This window comes from Gallinula chloropus, assembly GCF_964237585.1.
Source record: "Gallinula chloropus genome assembly, chromosome: 2".
In the NCBI taxonomy this organism is placed as follows: Eukaryota; Metazoa; Chordata; class Aves; order Gruiformes; family Rallidae; genus Gallinula; species Gallinula chloropus.
Genome location: NC_140086.1, coordinates 93836462 through 93859475, shown reverse-complemented (window position 1 = coordinate 93859475; position 23014 = coordinate 93836462). Strand labels below are relative to the sequence as shown.

The 23014-nt window shown below is 45.1% G+C and overlaps 1 protein-coding gene across 1 annotated transcript; it reads left to right on the top strand.

Annotated features, from left to right (window-relative positions):
* Positions 1-1502: 1502 nt before the first annotated feature.
* NEDD9 (neural precursor cell expressed, developmentally down-regulated 9) lies at positions 1503-22179 on the top strand (the record flags this gene model as incomplete). Its single annotated transcript, XM_084260637.1, has 7 exons — positions 1503-1508; positions 2943-3383; positions 16768-16869; positions 18028-18129; positions 18554-19780; positions 20168-20257; positions 21591-22179. The coding sequence occupies 7 exons, from the start codon at positions 1503-1505 to the stop codon at positions 22098-22100; spliced, it is 2478 nt and encodes an 825-aa protein (XP_084116763.1). The 3' UTR covers positions 22101-22179.
* Between the last annotated feature and the right edge of the window lie 835 nt (positions 22180-23014).

The following is a 23014-nucleotide window of genomic DNA, read 5'->3' as shown; positions in this document are numbered from 1 at the left end:
CTAATTCTGCCACCACCCCAGCTTTGTGCTGAGAATTGCTGTGCTGGAGGAACTAATCAGGCTTTTCAAAACCCTTTAATCACTGAAGTACAGGGGAATAAGCATTTATCATTGATTTAGCCTGCTTGTTTTTTGCTCCCTCCCTGTAATCATCTTCCTTCTTCCTTTAAGCTATGTCCTCTGCAGGTCTCCTTTAAACTGTCAGTTGCAGAGGCTGAGCTAGTCAAGTTAACAGATTTTGCCTGTGAAAGACACATTGAAAGAAATACATAGAGATTAACTTGAATATTCAGACTGGACAAGAGCTTTTTTTTTTTCCCATCCCCTCTGAGCTCCTTGGGCTCAGCTGAGCGGGCAGGTCAGAATGGCAGGAGCATAACTGTACTGTTCATGAAGCAACAACTGGTTTTGCCCATGCTGAAGAATAGTTTCGCAGTTCTGCCAAGGCATGGAGAAAATTGCTCCCCCTTTTATTCACATTTCTTAGTGTTACTGACTGATGAGCTGAGTAGACGAATGTCAGAGAGAATGGTGGGCCCCACTGCTGCTACTTACATGGGAGTTAAAATGGCAGTCCTGCTTTTCCAAGCCACGGGTTAATTTATACTGACCTCACTAATGATGCTGATGAAAGGCAAAGCCAGTGTTTCTCATACCTTTGAGAAGAGAAAACTGATCTGATACACTCTGTTTCAACACCATGTCTTGGGGAAAGCATATTCACCTTTTATGTGACATCTGAGCTTCCCTTTATCTCCACCCACCGGTCAGCCCTTCATACAACCTCCTGGCTGTATGCAACACTTACTGAGCAAGGTCAAATGGAAGCCTGCTGTCTTGGTGAAGCACAGAGATGATGGGAAAACATCAGAGTATATCAATGGGAAAAGATAAAACAAGTTGGAGATTTAAAAAACAGAAAGGTCTTACATGTCCAAGGAGGGGGCTAAATGACAGATAAAACTACTAAACCATACTTGATGCTGTCCCTTTAACAGAGGGAAGATAAATCTTCACAGCAGCTGCGTGTCCTATCTTACAGTGGCTTAGCACCATTTCAGTTTGTGTACTCCATCCAAATACTTCATCTTGGAACGCTCCAGATCCAGGGCTCCCTGTATTTTTTTCAAGTGCTTGCAATTAGCTTATACCCATCTCAGCTGCCTTCACCGAGAAGCAGGCCGGCATGGCGCAGTTGTTGCCAGCGCGTCTGGAAACCTAACCAGAGCCAAGAAATTAAACGTTCACGGCCTTTGTGAGGGGTCCAAGAATGTCAGTACAGCCACCCTGCCCACCTTCCGCTGAATACCTCAGCCTGGCCGGTTATTCACAGCTGGGTGCACCATACGGGCCTGCAAAGAAAGAGGGAAGGCGGCCGGTGCAGCCCGTGTGAGGAGACGGCACTTGCCACTCGCACATCTGTACCGCACAGGCCGCAATCTTACATCGAGTCAGGGTCGGCTGCTTCTCAGAGGTGCTGCTCACAGCGCAGCCACAACACAATGGAGGTCAGGGCAAGCCACCTGAAACGCTGCCTCAGTGCTTGCGGGTTCCCTGTGTGAAGTTCTCTGTGTGGCATTTTACTGCTGTCTTGTATATATTAACCACAGCGCATACAAGAATGCTGAAACGATGTAGGTGCAGCGTGAAGACACCCCTTGGCTGTCCTCAGACATACAGATGCGCTCTGCAGCAACGCTTGGTGCCTACATTCTTATGCTGTTTGACCCAAGGACACACAGGCTAGTACAGCTTTCCCAGTGGCAAAGGCATGGCTCCAGCTGGGGTTGTAAAAATATCATTATCTTCAAGATCTTTCTCCAGAGAGTGGGACTTAGAAGAATCTTGTCCCTTGCTTATTCATGGTTGCATGGGACTGTTGCTGTTATTGGTTGGGGTTTTTCTTGTGGTGGGTTTTTTGTGTGTGTGTTTTGTTGTTGTCGGGTCCAGCAGGGAGGGGGAAGAAGCTTTGTAGCTGTTAAGCTGCACATGAGGGCACAGCACTACCTACAAACACGAGCATCACTGATAAGAAACTCTGACATACTATCAATTTGTATTTGAGGCCAGGTTTTCCTCACCAAGTGGTCCGCAAATCCCTGAGTCTGCAGTTGGCAGCTCTAAAAAAGCCAGCCCCGTCTTCACACTAACAGGGCCACTGTTTGCAAGCCTGTTGAAACCAAGTCCCCAGCCCCTGGGACTAAGGTCCAGCCTTTTTGACCATTATATGCATAGATGTTTTGCAGACCAACTGTTTCCTTCAGCTGACCAGGATTTTCTTCAAGGACATTCAGCTTCTACCTGCATTTATTTTTATTCATTAGCATCTAAACATTTAGCAGCATTTCCTGCTCTGACAGAGGAGTTGGACTAGGTCTCCAAAGGTCCCTACAACCCCCCACCCTTCTGTGATTCTGTGTGAAACTGCACCTCTACTGGAAGGTCTTCTGAGACCCTGCTAATGCAGAAATGTTTGAAAACAACTGTTTTGGATTATTTCCCCAAGAGTCTAGTTCAGTTGGTTGTTGGGTTTATTTTAAATACCAACCAGGCAGCTGTAGTGGTATGCAGAACACATAAATAGGGAAATCAGTGTCAAGAGAGATGAAGGTACAAGCTCCCAGTCACAGGAGGAGCATCTCAATGCCAAGAGCAGAACCCTCCTGACTTCTGTCCAGGTGAACAGACCATATAAGGAGCTCCTATCTGACCTAGAGTTACTGGAAAAGCTCTCACTAGCAGTGTTGCTAATGCATAAACTTCTCATTTCTCCGAACTGGGACAGAGGAATCCTGTGCTGCAGTATTTTGTGTTGTTTTGATTTTCTGCACACTTTCCCAAATTCAGTTTTTATTTCCTTCCACCTAGATCACACCTGAAGCTTTAGAAAGATCCTGACTTCTTTCTTCATCTGTTTTTCTTACCTTTTTTCCCCTCTACAGAATCTTATGGCAAGAGCCCTGTACGATAACGTCCCCGAATGCGCCGAAGAGTTGGCCTTCCGCAAAGGAGACATTCTGACGGTGATAGAACAAAACACTAAAGGTCTTGAAGGATGGTGGCTCTGCTCCTTGCATGGCCGGCAAGGCATCGTTCCAGGCAACCGTGTGAAACTCCTGATAGGTCCGGTGGTACAGGACAGTCCCTCTGCCCAGGATATGCCCAATTCGGGATTGACGCATCAGTCCTTCAGCCAGCAAAAGATCTACCAAGTACCAAACTCACACGCCTCAGCACGGGACCCGGTCTACCAAGTGCCACCTTCCCACCTGAACCAGGGGATTTACCAAATACCCACTGGTCATGGTGTAGTGGGACAAGATATTTACCAGGTGCCACCCTCCGTGCAGAGATGTATTGACGGTCCAGCGTTGAGTAACAAGGTGCGTTGCATTTGCTTTCCTGCCTTAGCTCCAGAGCGGGTCACTTGTGCTGACCACCAGTGAAATGATTAATGTCTAGTGACAGCCTGTGGGCTTTTTAGATAGTTAAGATACAGGAAGGCTATAAAGTTACAGCAGTAACTTTGCTGCTGTGGGAGGAAAAGAAAGGCTTCTTAACAGCTTAATTTGCAACTGAGAACACAGCAGAGCACTTTGGAGCGGTGCTACCACAGCTGCTACAAGTGAGGGGAGGTATGTGATCTCCTGTCCTCACAGTCTCCCCAGGGAGGCTGAAGCACATCTGGCCTATGGCGCTCTGGCATTACATGCTCAGCAGAGAGCTGCTGCAGTAAGATTAGCTCACCCACAAGTTAATGAACAGTTACATCATCTGCCCAAGTAATTTCTGTTTAATTAAAAATTATGTACTGACTTGCTGCAGAAGTCTCAATGGGTCTAAACTACAAAGAGAAAGCAATGATTGATGAGACAAGGGCCATACTTGGAAGAGTGAGGGAGCAAGAGGATGATGATAACGAGGGATGTCTTAATGCCAAACCTAAAGTTTATAAGGGTGCACTTGATGTTCATTTACAGCCAGATTTCTTGACTGAAAATGGAAGCTGCAGCAGCTGCATGATGCAGCCATTACTGCAGCAGCAGAGAGCTCTCAAGGCTCCAGTGAGAGGTGTTGCATTATATGGGTCCCCATCTTAGTCCTGCTGTTGCTCTTGGGCTCCCCCGCCTGCTGACACCCCATATGTGGCTGAAGGGGTTAGGGAAGGTACCTGAGGGAAGAGAGAGATGCTCCTGGCCATCAAAGGCACCTTATTGTCAAGCTAAGAAGTTCCTACAGTCCCTCCATTCCAAGCTCAACAGTTGCAGCTATCAGCATCCTCCTTACCTTTAGAGCTTAAAGCATAGTATTTACATCCAAGTTATATGAGCAGATGACATCTGTCAGAAAGTTCCTGGCTGGCTTAAACTTTCATCTCCTAATTTAGATTGCACCATAGTGTGGTTTGGGTTCTCCCCACCCCCCACCCCATCACCCCCAACTCAGCCTTTTTCATATCATGCCTTTGGAAAGACATCTTCTAATGCTTTTATTTCCTTGTTATAATTTCATTTTTCTTGATAAGAAGAAATGTATTTTGTTTTCCTTCTGAGCAAGGGAAAGGTATCTGTGATATCATTCCAAGGCAAATTATAAAGAGGCTTGTCTGCTCAGCTTCTCCACCACTGTGCTTTGTAGGGTGTGCAGGAAGATAAAAATCAGAAAATTGCACTTGCTGTACAGATAGAGATAGGATCTTTGTTAGATCAGTTACGTGGGTTTTCTTGAGAAATCTCACATCTTTTCTCTCTATCTTTCCCTATAGACTAGAAACAGTGATATCTTTTTCAGGGCAGTATGCCTTACCTACGTACACAGTAGCATTTAGATACCTTCCAGGGTAGCTGCCTCAGCTAGTCAGCTTGGGCCACAGGAGATGCACCACACTGCAGAGCTGCACTATAGTCCCTTGGGAAGCCCAAGCTTGGAATTAGTGCTCTGTACTTTAATCTTAGGGCCCGTCCCATCTGAATGACTGTTGGCATCGTACGATGCGTGCACATGTATTCTGCATGAATGGTAGGAAATGCTCCAACTGCGTGTGGTCTCTTGTCCCTCCTCCCACCCTCTCCTGCTAGTAGGACATCCTGCATAAAACCTGCCTTAAACACACACATTTATACAGCGTTTTACCCTCAGCAAAGTAGCCACCAACCTGCTTAGCATTAACCATCTCTTCTTACTTAGACTGAAATCACTTTAATCCTCATTTTAAACGCATTTAGCGTAAGACCCCCAAGACTCACTGGCAGGCTTGCTGGGTTGCAAACCTCATGGCAATGTCCTGCTTTGAGCAGATACAGGCATCTCTCTGGCCCTTTGGAATTGCACGGTTCTACACTAAAATGAACCCACTGGGATTGAAACTATGGTATATAGGAGAAAACTCCAGGCTCCTAAGGAGGAGGACAAGGTAAAACTTAATCCAGTCTGTTCATCCTGACCTTGCAAAAGTGCTTTTTTTATTGCTTTTTAACTATTTCCTAATGCCTTTGCAAAAGAGGAGCCTGAAGGGAAGCACTTTCAGCACTAGTCTCCTTTGTCTGAAGAAATGGTCTGTCCTCCACATCCTCATCTAGGGATCAATTGAAAGGATCCTTAGTATTAAGGAAAGCTGGAAGTCTTAAGCATTCAATTTTGAAAAATCTTTGCTCTGACTTCCAAAGAAATGAGTCTCTTTTCTCCAACTTGTGACTCCTGCCCCAGTGACTTGTGAGCCACTCTGCCTTCTTTTCATCAGAAGAAACCACTGGGTAGCAAGAGGAAACCACGTCCTCTAGATGCCATTCAGAGCAGGACCATCAGTAGTTTTTATCCTATCCATTTCTGTGCATGTTTGCCCGTTTTCCTTGTGCAAACCTGTGGTTTGGCTGCCATACAAGTGTTACAGGCAAAGCTTAGGAACTGCTGTCAGGCAGGAATTGTCTAGCCTCAAGCAACAGTAAATCAACAGCAGGCACGTTATAAAGCTGCGCTGAGGTAACACGTCTCCTCAGCCAGAAAGGCAAAGCAAGTTAAAAAGGAGTCCTGAGGCAGGTAATTACAATGATGAATGGATTCTGGCCAAGGTAGTTGTTGACAAGAGAGCTGTGTTGGCTCCTTCTGTCAAATAAAAATACTACCTTCTAAAACTCACCCTAAAATGACAGAGATAACAAGGGATATTTTAAAATTAGCTTTGCTTAGCTGAAGCCTTCTGTACCTGTTAACACGCTTAAGTGTGAAGAGTATCTGAGAACCATAATGCAAAACCCTTATCTTTCAATTTATTCCTTATTTCTGTGGTCTGCCTTCAAACTTACTCTTTGCAACCAGCAGAGAGAAGGAACCTTCAGACAAATCTGACATTCAGGAAACCTGGGTTTTTATCATTGCCATGGAGTGGTGTATTTGCACCTTGGCAATCTCATCTGTAAAGTGTGTGGGAGTAGTTATGAGAGAAACTCATTCAGTACAGACTGCTTTGAGTCTATTTTGCCTCTGCAATTAATCATTAGTTCACACATGAACCTTAAAGCAGAGGCAGCTATGTGGAAAAAAATAAGTCACCACTGTAATTTAAATACTCTTTTTCTAGTTCAGTGTTTCCACTGACAGATCCATTGGGCCATCCCTGCCACCCTGAAAATAGCATTGGCAAAAAAAAAAAGTTTAAGGGAAATATTTCTTTGTTGGAAAACTGTTTTGACAAATTCTGAAAGCTTTCTCTAACAACTACTAGCTTTCAGGAGAAATTTTGATCAAGGGAAATGAGGACAAAGCAGAGTATGAGGCTGATAGGCCACAGGGAGAGGCTGTGTTGCGGGGGTTGCCAGGCCTGAAGCACAGCTCCCACAAGGCAGGGACTGACTCGGGCAAGTAGAGATTAATGCCAGCTGGGACACACCAGCTTTTTTGTTTGTTGGTCTGTTTGAACTGGAACTGTGCAGTTCAGAAAACACTCAGATTCGTCCACCTTTTAAAAAAGTGGGTAAGGCAGAACAGGGAGGGGACTCTATCACATGGGAACACCCAGGCCAGTTTCAGAGTATAAACATACCCTTGACAGATCAGGGTTTCACACCCCACCATCCTGTGATCTCCACCTTTATCCTGGTTTGGGTAAGCCACAGCTACCAGAAGGGACATTAATGTAAATAAAGACAAGGGAACAGAGTCATACTGGTTGAATCCATGAGAAAATGGAAACGCCCCCCCACAGGCAGCACCACCCCGACGGTTCTGGCACAGACTTCAGTAGCAGAAGCCGCTTAACCACATTACGATGTTTCTCCTTCCAATTAAACCAGCACTGTCTTAGCTGGGAAGAAACAAACTGCTGCACATAACACTGGTTTCATTGAGCAACCTGGTCTAGTGGAGGGCATCCCTGCCCAAGGCAGGGAGGTTGGAACTAAGTGATCTCTAAGGTCCCTTCTAATCCCAACCAGTGTGTGGTTCTATAAAATAAGAATGCCTTTACATTATTATTTTTCTTGCCTATTTCCACATTTATAAAATAGGAGACATAGGTTAAGCACAGTAAAGAGTTGTGGGACAGATAGATTTTGCCAACAAAATACTAGAGATGCTCCCATTCTTTTTGGCAAAATCTGTTTGCCTTCCAAGGTAGAATAACGTCCCCATTTACCCTCAAGTCTGAAATAACACAGCTTCTTGTGATAGGGTTTATTTAACTAGCCCAAACAGTCATCTTACAGTCCTGCTTTTCTTCTGCTTTCCCATTATATATTTATTCTACTCCAGGGATTTGTATCCCTCATAACAAAACACCACTTCAGTGTTAAAAGTGCTGAACACACAGCAAATACACCTAGTGCAGCAGGAATGCTCATGTACCTCAACACTCAGTGCCCTGTTTCATCAGGCACGCTTTCAAGGATTAAATTATCTCAAATTCAGTGAAAACTCACCAGGAAAAAACAGCACACAGCCTTTTCCTCAGACTCAGGAGTTTCACTTGTAACTTTCCATGCGATGTTAATGGGAGAAAAGCCATTTTACTGATAAAAAAACCTGTGCAGTTAATCTATCCTTAGTGGTCGCCATGAAAACCACCAAGTGAAGAAACCCTCATCCACAAGTCAGAGTAAGCAGTAGTTAGTCACCCATGTGATTTGTAGAGCAGTATTTTAAGAAAAAGACTGCATTTTATTAAGCTGAGCAAACATATGAGGTCAACATTACTCCCTACTTCTCCCTAAGTGCAGGGCTCTTTTTAATCAGTTCGATTTGTAGACCAGAGGCATGCATTTTTACCCTGTAGTATTAGAAGAAAGGCCAGTACTGCAGTCTCATCCAACAGCTGAGGTCCCCAGGGCCACAGACCTGCCTAGATAGGCACAAGGGCAGGATCAGACCTTAGGCTAAAAAAAAAAAAAAGAATAATCATAAAAAGAAAAGTGCAAGCTCCAGGCTCTTTGTGGTTAGAAACCTAACTGCACCTTTGATGACACCTGAACACGCACTAATCAAATACTAATTTGGGGTAATCTAAATTGCCCTGTAAGCACTAAAAGCCCAGGCACAGCATTTTACAAACTCATGAGTGGAAAACTGATTACTCAAAGAGCGGAGGAAGGAAGGAAGAAGCTTTGGCTTCCGGAGGTAGGAAACGGGTAGATGAAGACAGGTTACTGATGGTCATAAAACACAGTCCTATCGATGTCTAAAGGTTTGCAGCCATTTGATGATTCTGTAGATGTTTTGTTTTGGAGGAAAAGTGATTAGTGTCAGAACATCATTATTCCACAGGTCTGGCATGAAACGTTTCCGTTCTTTTTTAAATAGCAGTGATAGTACTGCTGCTCTAAGTATCTACCACGGGCGAGACACCAAACAGCCAAGATGCTGAGTTTCGCCACACACTACTCATTAATCAAAACTCCAGCTCAAATTTAATCACAGGTTTCCAGAGAGTGCTTTATCAGATAGACATATTTCTCCGCTGGAACAACTTATCACACAATAATTTGGGGATTTTGTTTCTCCGCAAGATCTATCCAACAGACATTTGTTTCAGAACACACGCCTGTCCTATCACCAGTACTGTCAGCCCTCTTGGCCAACACATGCAGAAATGGTGATGTCACTCTCTCTTGCTAAAAAGGAGTAATTGTCATGGGATGGCACTGGTAAAACTCTTAGCAAGAGCACTGGACAAATAATCCTCTTCCACATCTTAAAAATGCTGAGAGTTAAATAACAATGGGTATGTTTTGCTCGTCTGTCTCATTCTCTTCCTCTGAAAAACACAACATCCTTTGGTTGGTTTGACTCTTTTTAATCACATTTTGAAAGCACGAATGACTCCATGATGCCAGGAAATACCCCTTCCCAGTTAGCTTTGCAACTCAAGCCCAGACAGCACCAATCCTGGAAGCCAGCAGAAGTGTTGCTCATAACAACTGGCAGAAAGCCCTGGAGTTGCTGCAAGTGAGAGCAGGAGCTTTTTCTTTTTATGCCTTGTTCTGCTCCTTCAGTAAGGTCTGAAGAGAGTGAGACCTTTGTACCCACATTTGGTTTCTCATCACAAACACCAGCAGCAAGCAAGAATTCAACACCGTAATCCAAAGCCACCACTTGTGCAAGTCAGCATCATTCCCCCTCATCTGATACAGCCCTGGCACCATACACTACTCAGAGCTTAGGTCATTTGTGTAACTCCATCGTTGCTTGCAAAGACAATAAACCTTTAGATTTAGGAAAAGCACAAACCTGAAAAATAGAGTAATGAACCTGCTTGTGTATGCTGGTTAATGGAAAAGGTCACACCAGAAGTTAGAGTGTCAGTAGTTGAGGGTTTGAAACGAGGCCAGCTTGCAGTTGCACGTTTTTTATTTCAAGTTGGTTTCACAAGTTCTTCTCTACATTTTCAAGGCTCACAGCCCAAAACTTTAACAAGTTTGGTTGAAATAACATGACCTCTGAAGTAGAGGAGTGTAACGCTCATTTTCATTACTTCTCGTAACTTGCGTTACAGGACCACAGGGGCATTTTTTAAGACTGGGCATCTATTGGTGAGACACTTCATAGCCACACTTAAAAGCTTCTGCTTAAATGCCTCAGCTTGCAAACTTAAGCATTTTTAATTTAACACACCATGAATCAGTGGCATTTGGACACACTTCAGCCCTGACAGTGCCTACAGTTACAGCAGAAAAGCAGATCTTCATAGGTATTGTTCTTGGGCAGCAAACGGACATAAAGCATAGGAAAATTTTCAAGCTGGAAGCAACATCAAGAAATAAATCAGTTCTGTATTAGGATAGTATTTGTCATGTAACTTTATTGTGATACATCTGAATCTTCTCAGAAAATTCAATGGGGAAACACCAGTGTTCAAGAAAAGCAGCACTATTTGTGTTAATACCACACCTCCTTCCTACCACATGAAGGAGCTGATAGTTTGCTTGGCCCAAGAAAACAGAACATACAAATTTCTGTTAATTTCCTCTTGCCTTCGCAGAAGGTTTGGACTCATAGCACAACCAACCAACTCATAGTTGCAACTACAAGCCTGGTCTATTAGAAGGAATACCTCCATAGTCTTCCTCCTCTCTCTTTCAGCTTGTGAACTTTGATCAAAACCTCTCCAACAGTTCAGTCTCAGCAGAAAATACACTACTGGAAAATTTTGTAGTGAGCCTGTGTTCATACATTGTTTGTTTTAGAACAAAATGTTATGATGTTATAGTCCCAAGGCCTACAGCAACTTACAAAGCCAAACATTTAAAAGAGTAAGTACCCTTAGCACATTTGATGAAGCCCCAGCCTTTACTCACTGATGGCTAGGAAACACTTTGTACATCACCATATACAGCAAATAAGTGGGGGCTACTGCTTCATAAATATATCTTTGATCATTTTTACAGCAGACTGTACTGAGCAATACAATGGGTAATTGCTATCAGGAAATTCATTATCAGTCACTGGAAATCTTGATACAACTTGCATAAGATAGGAAACACCATGTACTTTCTATAAAGAGGACCGAGTTTCAGCCAGCTAACCAAGTTCTTTCAAATACACACATTGCCTTCCAGACTTAAACACAACCCTCTTGCAGTTCAACTCAACCACAGAGCCTTCCCCAAGGAAAAAAATAAGACCTTTAAGGAGAACACACCAGGCTTCTTAAGCACAAGCAGCAAAACAGAAAGTACGGCCAAGGGGGAGCTCACTGCCTGATGCAGCCTCATTTGACAGCTCCTGCCACTGCTTTATAAAGGACTAGGAGTTTGAGAGAGTAATTCTCTCTTACAACTTCCCCAAATCCCTTTCAGCTGTTTTATTCACCTTACAAGCCTGAGATGAGCCAGATAGCTCTTAGCTACCTAAGAGGAACTTCCACAACTAGAGCTTGTTTTACAGACATACTTTACACCAGAAAACAAGCACGCTCTTTTACTTACATTTTGCTTCCTTTTTCCAAAGTCCAAGCTTTACAACAGCCCCATTTTATACACTGCCACTTAGCCTCCTCCAAGGCAGCACTCTTCCCAGGGTGAGCTATAACTGATTTTAATAGATACAGGACTAACAGCTGAGATTAGCAGTTGACAGCAGTAGTTCATCACCTGCTGAGAGTTACCCATGGGTTGAAGAGGAGAGGAAACATACCTTAATACAATTCTTCATGCAGATTTAGAATAAATACATAAAAATGACCTTACGTGCCTCTTCTTTGGTATCCCTTAAAAAAACCCACTCATCTCTTAAAAGCAGTCAGCAGGGGTCAGTAGGTTCTTGGGGTTAAGAGGCCATACTGGGAAATAGAGTGGCCTTTTCAGTTCCCATTTGCCTGTGGTTTGGGGCAAGGTGTTGTGGAGGTGGAACGTGCCTCCACTTCAGTTCTCTCACCTGTAAAACTTGGTGAAGCTTATTTCCCATCATTCCCCATGTCGGGCATTACTGTTGATGGGAACAGGCTGAATTCTGCCCTCTGCAGTACTGCTATAAAGTTAAAGTAGTTCTGTTGGCTTTCACTACAGGTTGATTAACACTTTGTCCTTGTTACACGATGTGAACTAGAGTATTGCACGTCTGCTGCAAGCAGGGAAACTGTCTTGTTGCTGCCTTAGTTAGGAATGTGCTCTGTTGCGGTGTAACTTCCATTTTGATCCTAGAAGAAATAGAATGGATTTTTTTCCCCCTTTATATTTAAGGAAGGGAGATTTAATGAACCACAGGACTGGATATTTTGCAAAATACATGCACATTCAGCTGTTTTTCCTGGTTAGGAACATGCCATTGGAAAGACCAGAGTAATTGCTTTTGGAATGGCATGGTCTTCAGCAAGAACAGAACAAACTTTTCTGCTCGATTGCCTTTGTTTTGCAGTGCTGAAAGTTTGAAGTGGGCTCATTACATGTTTCACCAGAGCCAAACCTGGTCCCCCTTAGTTGTTCTGCATGGATTAAGTGGTTAACGATGTTTTGAGAATGTTAGGCTGGATAGTTTGTGGGAACACCATCTGTTTCCTTTAACGTGTAAACAAAGAAAATTGCTGGTCTGAAATGCAGGATTATTTAAACTCAGATGACCACAGGCATTCCTAAAAGAGGAGAGGTAAAAGAATTGTCATGAGGTCTGAAGCTTCAGTGAAAGAAATTCTGAAGTACCAGAGTGGACTGCTCTCCCTGTTCCAGAAGTGAGAGAAGGGGAACTTTTCTATTGCAGTCACCTCCTTCCTTCTGATGTCCCTCTTCAAAACTAAACTGCTATCAGACATTCAAGCCCATAAAAAAAAAAGGTTGAACAGTGTGTTGAAAGGGCTGAGCGTTCCACTTGGAAGCAGCAAGTTCAATGAATACATTTATGGGTGAATACCTGAAATCAAAAGTTACTTCTAAAAATACTGGGTTGGGTAGGAAGTTATGGCTTGGGGACATGAGAGTCAGAAGAAATGCGCCGTGTTTTCCCTTCATCAAACAGCCTGGTTATTCTCTTAATTACTGCTAAAAAATGACCACTCAGGAATGTGTTTTCATGACAAGCAGCTTCTGTTCTGAACTGACTACGAACAAGCAGTCCAGAGGCACCTTTAACGTAATGAAATGTGTTGGACGGGAAGGAGTGGAGGTACAGCAGGAAACGTTCTTGTACTCAGGGTAGAACAGATCAGCACTTTGGGGGATTTTATGATGAGGTGGTTCAGAACATGTTGTTACTGGGTAATAATTCTCCACACAGGAAAATACACCTGAGTCACTGGGAGGGGAAAAAAACATTGTCTTGCATGTTATGAACAAACCTCAGCAGTTGCTGGGTGTCACTGGATTTCTGAGAGTTGTATTTTCGTATAGCTTGTCTTTCGTGTAACTGTTTCAGCAGCCTAAAAAAGGAGAGGACAGAAAAGCCTCTGATGCATTTTTCTTTAGAAAACAAATGGCACCTTAACCAGAGCGCGGCCTGCAGATACATCGCTCAGGTCTTCTGGGCACAGCACCCCCCTGGAGGCAGCTGTACTCATCAGTACCCAGAATCAGGCACTTGGTGGTTCAACCTCAGCTTCCTTTGACAACAGCAAGCAGCACCCGGAGGAGGGGTTAGTTTCACTGTAATAAAGGAGTGACCCTGCTTGACCGCTACATCAGGTTAGGCAAGTCTGGGAAAGGGTGAAAGTGTCAAAATACGTGATTAAAAAAGAAGTCCTGATGGTCTGAGTGAAGCCAGCTTCTTTCACATGGCCAGTCTGGCTTTAGTATAGTTATTTAGGACCGTGTCACAGCACAGTAACTAAAACCAGCAGCTTTGCAGGAGTGTGAGCCTTTTCTGAAAAATGGGAAGGGTCTCCAAGGATGAGCTACAGGAATAACTGTGGCTGCATAGTACTCCTGTGTGCAGAGTGAGGGAGGATCTCTCTGTAAGTACTGGGCACCAACATGGCTTCTCTTCCACATAAATTCCAGGCTCCCATTGTGTAAGGGTATCATCTACTTTACAACAGGATCTTCTGTTCCTTCCAAAACAAAATACCACATTTATCTGTAAAAACAGGAGCGAGTGGTTTTACTTGTGCAGGCCTTACTATCTGTGCTGCTCAGACCAGCTCCCTTTTTGATACAAGAGGCCTGTAACTTTTCTTTGAGCTTCCTGATGGAAATTCATTCTCTGAGCAAGGAGAGAGTAGCAGTGTCAGTATATCCCGCGTGACTTTAGGCGTGATATGGGGAGGACAGTTACGTGAGCCTATGCAAAGGGGCCTCACTGAAGTGTTGTGCAAACCTTGGAGAACTGAGGTGCCATATTGCTTCTACAGAGGTGCTGTACGTACCCTCCATGGGCAGGACTGGAAGAAGCACCACACATCTGAGGTCTGGAGAAGATATAGTCACATTTGATTCCTGACCTGGATTTAGGAGAGAGTTTAGCTCCTGGAGTAGACCACAACTGAGCAAGGGTTCATAGATTTTCACACGGGGGGGAACAATACCTGAATTTTTGGAGCCTGACACAACCTGACTCCCAGCCTTGTCCTGCTCAGCAGCAGCCTGCAGATAAAGCAGAGCCAAACTGCAGCAGTGCACTGGTCCTCCCTTCTTCCAAGGCTGCGATGGGCCTTGTAGCTGCCCATCATGAGGAGTCTGGTTTGTTGTTGGTTTTTTTTTTACTCTAGGATGGTCAAACAGTTTCCCAGCAGAAGGGTTTATGGAGTCTGGCTACCCAGGAAACAGCCCTTTGTTTTTACTGTACATTGTCTGTTCTCCCAGAGGATCATTTTTAAACACCCAGTGACTCATTATTGAAGTAACGCCCTATCTGTAATTTTGGAGGCCCTGGAAGGAACCTCTCAGTAAACACTGCTTAAAACGAAATCCTTCTGTTCCTGACTTGGATGGAAAGCACTTGACTGGCAGCACCCAACCGAAAAAACCCCACCAACCAACAAAAAAACCCCCACCCCAAAAAAACCAAACCAGATGCAAAACAAATAGGGCAAACTATACTAGTCTGATTGCTACCCCTCACTGGCAGAAAAGCTTGAGGAAACGATGTTGATACAGGCAAACAAAATAATCCCAGTATTATGAAAGAGTGGCCTGGGAGGGATAATGTCTGGAGTGATCTATTATGGGAAGCTTCCAGTTTTGTTTTGTCTGTAGGTACCTTTCACAATGCAGTAGGTGACTCTGGGAGAGACGAACGGTCTGCCATAAATTCAATAAATGTTTAGATTCTTTTTAAAAAACTTATACATAAAAGCCCTTTTAACCCCATATCTGATTCAGTAGGAGACTGTATTGCTCCCAGTTCCTGTCCTCTGATGCTAATTCAAAGAAAAGTGGCTGCAAAAACCACTCTCTTCCCCAGCCTGCCAGGCATGGATGTTCCTCCTTCCACCACACACAGTCAGCCAGGCGCACTGCCTTGGGCCACTCACGTTGAATCAGGCCCATGCGCTGGTGTGGCAGTTACCTTGGGGAAAATCCAGTGATTGTTCCATGGTACAGGGCCAGAGATGGCTCAGCAACATTGGGGCAGCTGGTAAAAAGGACAGAAAGCCTGTGTGGTTAACATAGCACAGAGGAGGTAGCAGGTTAGTGTCAGGGACTTCCCCTGCAGACCTCAGTCAAGCAGAACTCACTGTGAAGTCTGGCCAGGATGGTAGGATTCCTCACTGCAAAAATGATGGTGATGTTTACTGAGTGCTTGGGACAGAAACTCTGTTGTATGCCTTGCCTACATTTCCAAAGCCACGCAGGTAGCTCTGGTACAGAACTCTCCCCAGCTGAGCACAAAGCCAGGTCTTGTACAGACCCACCCCTGTAATTTAGCATTTCATGCCTTTGGGTTACAGTGTTATTTTTTCTGGTGAGAACCGAATAGCACCGGCAGAGGTTAAGATGTCAGCATTTCCACTATAAACCCAGCTCTTTCTGAGGGTTAGGTAATGTTTCTTTTCTACCGCACTATATTGAAATTCCATCACGCAGATGCTGTCCAAGACACAAGGCATTCATTTTTCACCAGTTTTTATTTGAAGTCATTATGGGTAGTTTAGAAGATGTCAAAGAATGAAAATCCAAAGTTGGCTTTTTTTTTTCCCTGAGTCTGTTCTTGCATTATGTACCTCAAGGATGGCTTAACAATTTCTGTCTCAGCCTCTCAGCCACTAACATAGACAAACCAAACAGACAGCATAACTGAATCTCCTGCTTCAGAAGGTTTAAGCATAGCCTTTCTATGGAAGAATTTCCAAAGCCAGAGCTCACACACAGTCATCCAGGATGTTGTGCTGTGGAGCACAGTAAATGAGACACCCTGCCAGAGTAGATGGGCAATACCTCCACAAGCAAAAGATGAAGACTCCCAGAGACTGAATGTGGTATTTTAAGTCTCTGTCAGTAAGTGGGGACACTCAGCACCTCAGCAGGAGGAGCAGACTGGACCCTGATCGCAGTGAGTGGGTAGTGTAGCCATCGCATCATGTGGTCTGTGCTAATGGACAGTCAATGGGAAGAAGGGACCGAGCTCTCTTAGACCTGCTGGAGATTCTGGGCTTGATGGATAGAAGATCCAGTAGCACTGGCAAGCGGCTGTGTCAGAACTGGTCTGAAAGGGAAAGGTGGTGCATTGTAGCTACTACTAGTAATGTTGCAATGTTCAACTGTCAGAAGTATCTGTAGACTTGAGTTGCTGACATTGCCACATAGAGCGTGACTATTAATCGTACTGGACTGTTCATACCCAGTGCAGTTACAGAGAGAACATGCCAAGATGCTCAAAAGACTTACCTTTCCACTTTTTCTTTCTATCCCACAGGTAATAACTCCAGTCAGGTCAGGACAAGGTTATGTTTATGAATTCCCTTCCAAATACCAGAAGGACATCTATGATACACCCCCCACTCGCCCTCTCCAAGTGGTAGGTATCAATAAAACTGCCAACAGCACTGACAGGGCACAAAAGGTGATGAACTTCTACCAGCCATTTATGAGCAAAGCAAGTTCATTCTCTCATTTCAGAGAGAAAATAGGGTTTAATTAGATGCAGTGGCTTATTCACAGGGTGCAGAAGTATTTCAAAGTTGTATTTGATGCTGACTGAAATTTGGCAGCACACCAAACACAGAAGTCCCATTTGTTTTCCGTGTTTTGATCAAAGAATGTATCTAAACAGAATAAACTGGCTGTGTGGGAACAGTTTCTTTCCCTTCCTTTGTTGCTGCAGGGTTGACAGTAATTCGCTCCGTAGGGGTAGAATTACTGCCCAGATGAATAGCTACTATGCAGGGAATTGTTCTCACCACAATTCTGCTGCTCCATGTCACTGAACTTGAAAGCTATTTTTGTTTGTGTATATCTTAGCATACAATCCCCAAGACCACAGGCATCTGGAGTGGATGCTTGCAGGACCTGTAACTCACCAAGCCTGCATCTCTCCAAGGCTTTTTGACAGAGCAGCTCTTCTAGGGGACAGCATGGAAGCTGAACAGTACCTAACGCAGACTGACACCGAATGTCTGGAACTGTTGGGAAGTCTGGGTTAAGGGACATTCAGACAGCGGCCCTAGACCCCATGCAGAACCCACTGGGACATGCCACCATGTGGGACACTTGAAACATCTGACAGCTGTACTCTGTGCTAGTAAGAGAGCTCGCACTGCACCTGATAAAGCAGATTGGTGATGCTGACAGGGGCAGACTTAGTTTCAGAGAGTTTAGTGTCTACTAGTACAGGCTTACTCCTCAGTCCTCTGAGGGTCTGATCAGTTCTGATCACATCACCTCTACAAGTATCTGTAATGGACTGGCTTTGATTTAACCCTTGGGGTGGAAGTCAGACGTGATTCTCCAGCCTGCTGTCCACATACCTGCCCAGAGGGGACCTAGCAAATGCATTTCCTTGTAACTGTCCACAATAGCAGCCAAGTCCCCGCAGCTCTCCCACACAAAACAAAGTTGAAGAGCTCTGATCATCTTCAGGCTGTTTGTGAGGAAACAGGGAAATCAAGAAAACGTATTGTAGATCAGAGCTTTCCTGAGGTGACTTATTTCTGTAACCAATTTATGCTTTCTATAGGTATACGACATTCCCCCTACATCAGTTAAGGGGCCTGCACTTCCAGTTCCCATGGGAGAAGCAAAAGCTTTAGGAGTCTATGACATACCATCTGCCAAAGGGGTAAGTTTTATGCTATTTCCACAAGATCCTGTACTTCAACGTGTGACCAAAGACATGTTTAAACAACAGTTCACATATGAGCCTGAAGGAAAAGGAGATTGAGTACCTTAAAGATTTCCTTAGGCTTATAAAGCACTGTGTCAAAATTATTAATGTTACAGAGTATGAATTGATAATAGACCCATGTTATCTTTGTGGCAGCACGCTGCCTTTTTGGATTTTGCTGCTTAGGAGAAATTGCATCAAGATGAATGTTAAAAAGCCAGATGTTAAAACTGATGCTCAGTCAAACTGAGGATAAGTAGCTGACTCCATGAAAGTCAATTGCAGATCTTCCATCCCAGCATTTTATAGGTTGTATGGAAAATATAAAACACGTTGCTATTCTAGCCAAAGATTTCACGGTTTGCTTTCTGTGATTCAGGTCTATGCTACCCCTCCTTCTGCGTGCCGAGATGATACAGGCCTGAGGGAAAATGGGCAGGAATTTTCAACTCTGGTGGGCCACGGTGTCAGAGCAGAAGAAGTGTACGATATTCCTCCTTCCATCACCAAAGCCAACGGGAAAGAACAGAACAGATTTCCTCCCGAGAGCCTTCTATTGCTGGATGGAGCGCCACAGAAACAGAACGTTTATGACATCCCTGTGAACCATCAAAACCATTTTCTTGGGCAGCAAATTGCACCTCAAAAAGATGTTTATGATACCCCAAGGGGAATTTCATTCCCAGGACAACAGGTGGGATTCACTGAAAGTCTCATCACGGAAGGAAGAGAAGGTGTATATGATGTGCCACCACAAGTCCTCCAAGACACTAAAGGCGTACAGGATGTGACTGATGGGATAAATAGGTTGTCTTTCTCCAGCACAGGAAGCACAAGGAGTAACATGTCCACATCTTCAACAACATCAAAAGACTCTTCTTCCTCAGCATCAGCTGCACAGGACAAAAGACTAATCCTTGATCCAGACACTGCTATAGAGAGGCTTTATCGCCACCAGCAGACGGTGGACACAGCTGTCAATAACCTCATGGCCTTCGTTACAGCAGACTGGCGGTCTTATGGGTATATGGAGAAGCACATCAACGAAATTCACGCTGCAGTGGACAAGGTAGAGCAGTCGCTGCTGGAGTACCTCCACTTTGCCAAAGGATCAGCAGCCAATGCTTCCTGCCTGTCTGAGCACAGCCTCCTCAACAAAATGAGGAGGGAGGTGCAAAGGTTGGAGGACTCTCACCAGATCCTTACCCAAACCAGTCACGACTTGAACAGCTACAACTGGTCTTTGAATGTTCTAGCTGTCAACAGGCTGCAGAACAAGTGCGATGACCTGGATCGGTTTGTCATGGTGGCAAGGACAGTCCCAGACGATGCCAAGCAACTGACCACGACCATCAGCGTCAACGCAGAGGTGCTCTTCAGGCAGGCGCTGAGCAGCTCACGCTTCAAAAACACCACCCCAGAGACTATCATGAACACCCCTGACTACGTATACGACAACCCTCACATGCAGCGTCACGGAGAAAAAGCGCAGAACCACTGCAGTTCCCTCCCTCCGCTCCTGAGTCAAGGCCAGCACCCTCACACCACCACCAGCGAGGGCTCAGAAAAGAGCTGGATGGATGACTATGACTACGTTCACCTGCAGGTAGGCAAACCCAACACCTTTCTCTGTGCAAGGCCAGGTAGTCATGGCTGAGGCTTGTTTTGTTTTGGCAAAAGCTGTTTGCAAGGAGATGGCAGTCAGCTTGTCACACTAATAGACATCATAGAATCATAGAATTGTAGGGGTTGGAAGGGACCTCGAGAGATCATCGGGTCCAACCCCCCTGCTAAAGCTCTCGGTTAGAATGGTCGCATATGTAACAGAAACAGCCTTTTGCCCTGCCACATTACCCTTTTCTTCTCCGTGCTCTTAGTGGTGCTCTACCAGTGAGAAAGCCAACATAAAGCAGCCTGTTACTTGACTTGAGAGCTGCCATTTACCTCAGGAGCAGTTTTCACTTAACACAGTGTCTTGTGTTTTGCAAAACAGGGGAAAGAGGAGTTTGAAAGGCAACAGAAGGAGTTGCTGGAAAAAGAAAATATCATCAAGCAGAGCAAAATGGAGCTAGAGCACCATCAGGTATGTTCTCTTGGGTGCAGTAACCACATTGAAACACCGCATTACTTGTGCGTAGGGAGTGCTGGTTAGATGAAGCGAGCATCATGGTTGTGAGGTGTGCCAGCACGCACCACTGGAATGTCCCAGACAAGAGGTGGTGAAGACAGCAGGTATTAGGTCTTGGCTAAACAGCAGCTTCAGGTTAGTTTCTTTCCAAGTGGCATTTGTGCCCGTCAGGCTCCTCCATTAATAGATTTATCAGGGCAAAGGAGGAGGACAGGCATTGTCCTGCTCCAGATGGGAAACGGCAAACATCAAGATTCTGGCACCTTCCTGGCCCCACACATCTGTGTCAGCAATTGCTTATGGCACAGACAGCCCGCGGATTTGCTGCAGAGGAGCAGTGCAGAAGGTTGGCATCTCAGCCCTGTTCGTGCCCTCACTGCCACTTAGTAGCTGAGTGTAAGCATGCCCACAGCTCTTGGTGTTGGCATGACATCTCTAGTGGCAGGAATAAGCTTCTCCCTTGAAAACAACTTCCAGCCACCTCAATTTAAGAGACTAATTATTTTTTAATACAGTGCACCATTGCAGTGGCCCCACTTCATATATACAATAAGACAAGTCTGAAAAGTTTGCTGCAGAGGGGAGAGGCTCGTGCAGTGTCTCACAGCGGGTCAGTCACAAAACCAGCTTGAGAACCGGCCTTCCCTGACCTGCCGCCTGGCGCCTTAATGGCAACCCAGTGCCGCCTGCACGTCCGTTCAGCGAGCGCCGCTGCCCTTGGGTTAAACGCGGCTTCACATCTCTCTGAGTGCTGAAAACGCAGCAGCTGACCTCGGGTTGAGGGCTCTCACTTTGGCCTCTTAGTAATTAATTCCTCAACACGCCGCTGCCGTATGGCGTGGCAGGAAATGGTACAAGCAGCACGGGGAGGGGAGGGTGAGAGCTAAAGGTTTGTCATCGCCAAATCCCACAGAGATGGCAGCCTTTTAAAGGTTGTGTGGGAGTCATTGCCACTCGGATCCATCTCTCAAGCTCCTCGCTTCAGAATAACCCAGATGAGCGACAGCCTGTAAATTTCGGGGTGGGGTGGGGAGGTGTGTTTAAATGCAAATAGAGTCTTCCAGATGTTTTCCTCTTTGGAACTGCAGTTGGGCTTATGGCAACCAAAGTGCTTGATCGCCCCTCACTCCCCAAAAATAAAAGATCTTAGAATATACATACAGCAGTTCATATTTAGCACAGGGCCGACCAAGGATACCGGTGGATGTCCTGAGGCACAAAATGAGAGTGTAATACGTCACAACGTCCAACAAGAATATTCTTTGAACGTTCTTTATTGGTCTTTCAGATCAACCAGTTTCAGCGCCTGGAGCAGGAGATCACAAAACCGGTGGAGAACGACATCTCCAAGTGGAAGCCGCCGCAAGCTCTGCAGACAGCAAGGAGCACCGCCACCTCCCGCGACAGCCAGCTGCTGCTCTTCTATGCCGACCAGTGCGAGACACACTTCAACTCCCTCCTGAACGCCATCGACGCCTTTTTCGGTTGCGTCAACACCTCCCAGCCCCCCCGAATCTTCGTGGCTCACAGCAAATTCGTCATTCTGAGCGCTCACAAGCTGGTGTTCATTGGGGACATGCTCACAAGGCAAGTGACCACTCAGGACATATGCAACAAAGTGATGAACTCCAGCAACCAGCTGTGCGAACTGCTGAAGAGCGTTGTTCAGGCCACCAAGATGGCTGCCTTGCATTACCCCAACATCGCCGCCCTGCAGAAGATGGTGGACCAAGTAACAGAGCTGTCTCATCATGCACAGCTGTTCAAACTCTCGCTGGTCCACATGGCCTCCTTATGAAACCCATTGGAATCCAATTTGGGGGGGGGTGGGAAAAGGAGGAAGGCAAACAAACTGGAGCTTTTTTGTATAAATGTTACCGTGGGTTCTTTTTTTTGTAGATATTTTTTTATGAAGTATTTTAAACACGTTCTTAAGAGTAAGAGACTCGAATTAAATCAGGGATCTCAGAATGTATATCGTTCTGTATTATGTTTCTAATACACACTTAGGTTTGTATACACTGCATACATATGTATATGTTGCGACGTTCCCTAAAGCATCAATCAAGCACCTTAAAAACGACGTGTTGGGTAAAGCAGCACCTGCCTTTTGTATATATACTGCCTGCACCCTCGGTGTGTTTGTTAACTGGATGCTGCACTCTTCTTGTTCCATTCCATCTTGACTTTGGCACAGGGACTTGGCTGTGAAGCCTACTTGTAGCAATCCATGAAGCAAGTGTAATGGTTCTCATAGAACTCCGTTCCCTTTGTAGAAAGTACTTTCTATAGGCTAATTCCGTGATGTGTAACTCTCTGTGTAACGCTACTTTGTCATGTGCAGCATTATATCATCCTGATCAGCATATATGCACAACTGCAACAGGCAGCACGGCACGTGAGGCGTAAGAAACAGAACCTTCTACAGAGGAGGGCAGAATGGTGTGTTTTAGTATCTTACTGGCATCCACACTCTGCTGTTTCTAATAATGACACAACATGGGATTTCAAAGCACGGGTGGATTCCCAGCAGTGTAAACCCATCCATACGCATTCACCTTGCATGTCCTTGCGTTGGCAATGACATTGAACAGTCAGGCTCAAAAGCCTTACTAGTTATGGGCTCAGAGCTCTCCTGAGAGCTTCCCAGGATCCACAGGACTCATTTTTGAGGCTGAAGATGAGCAGTGTCACCAAAATACCAGCCCCTTC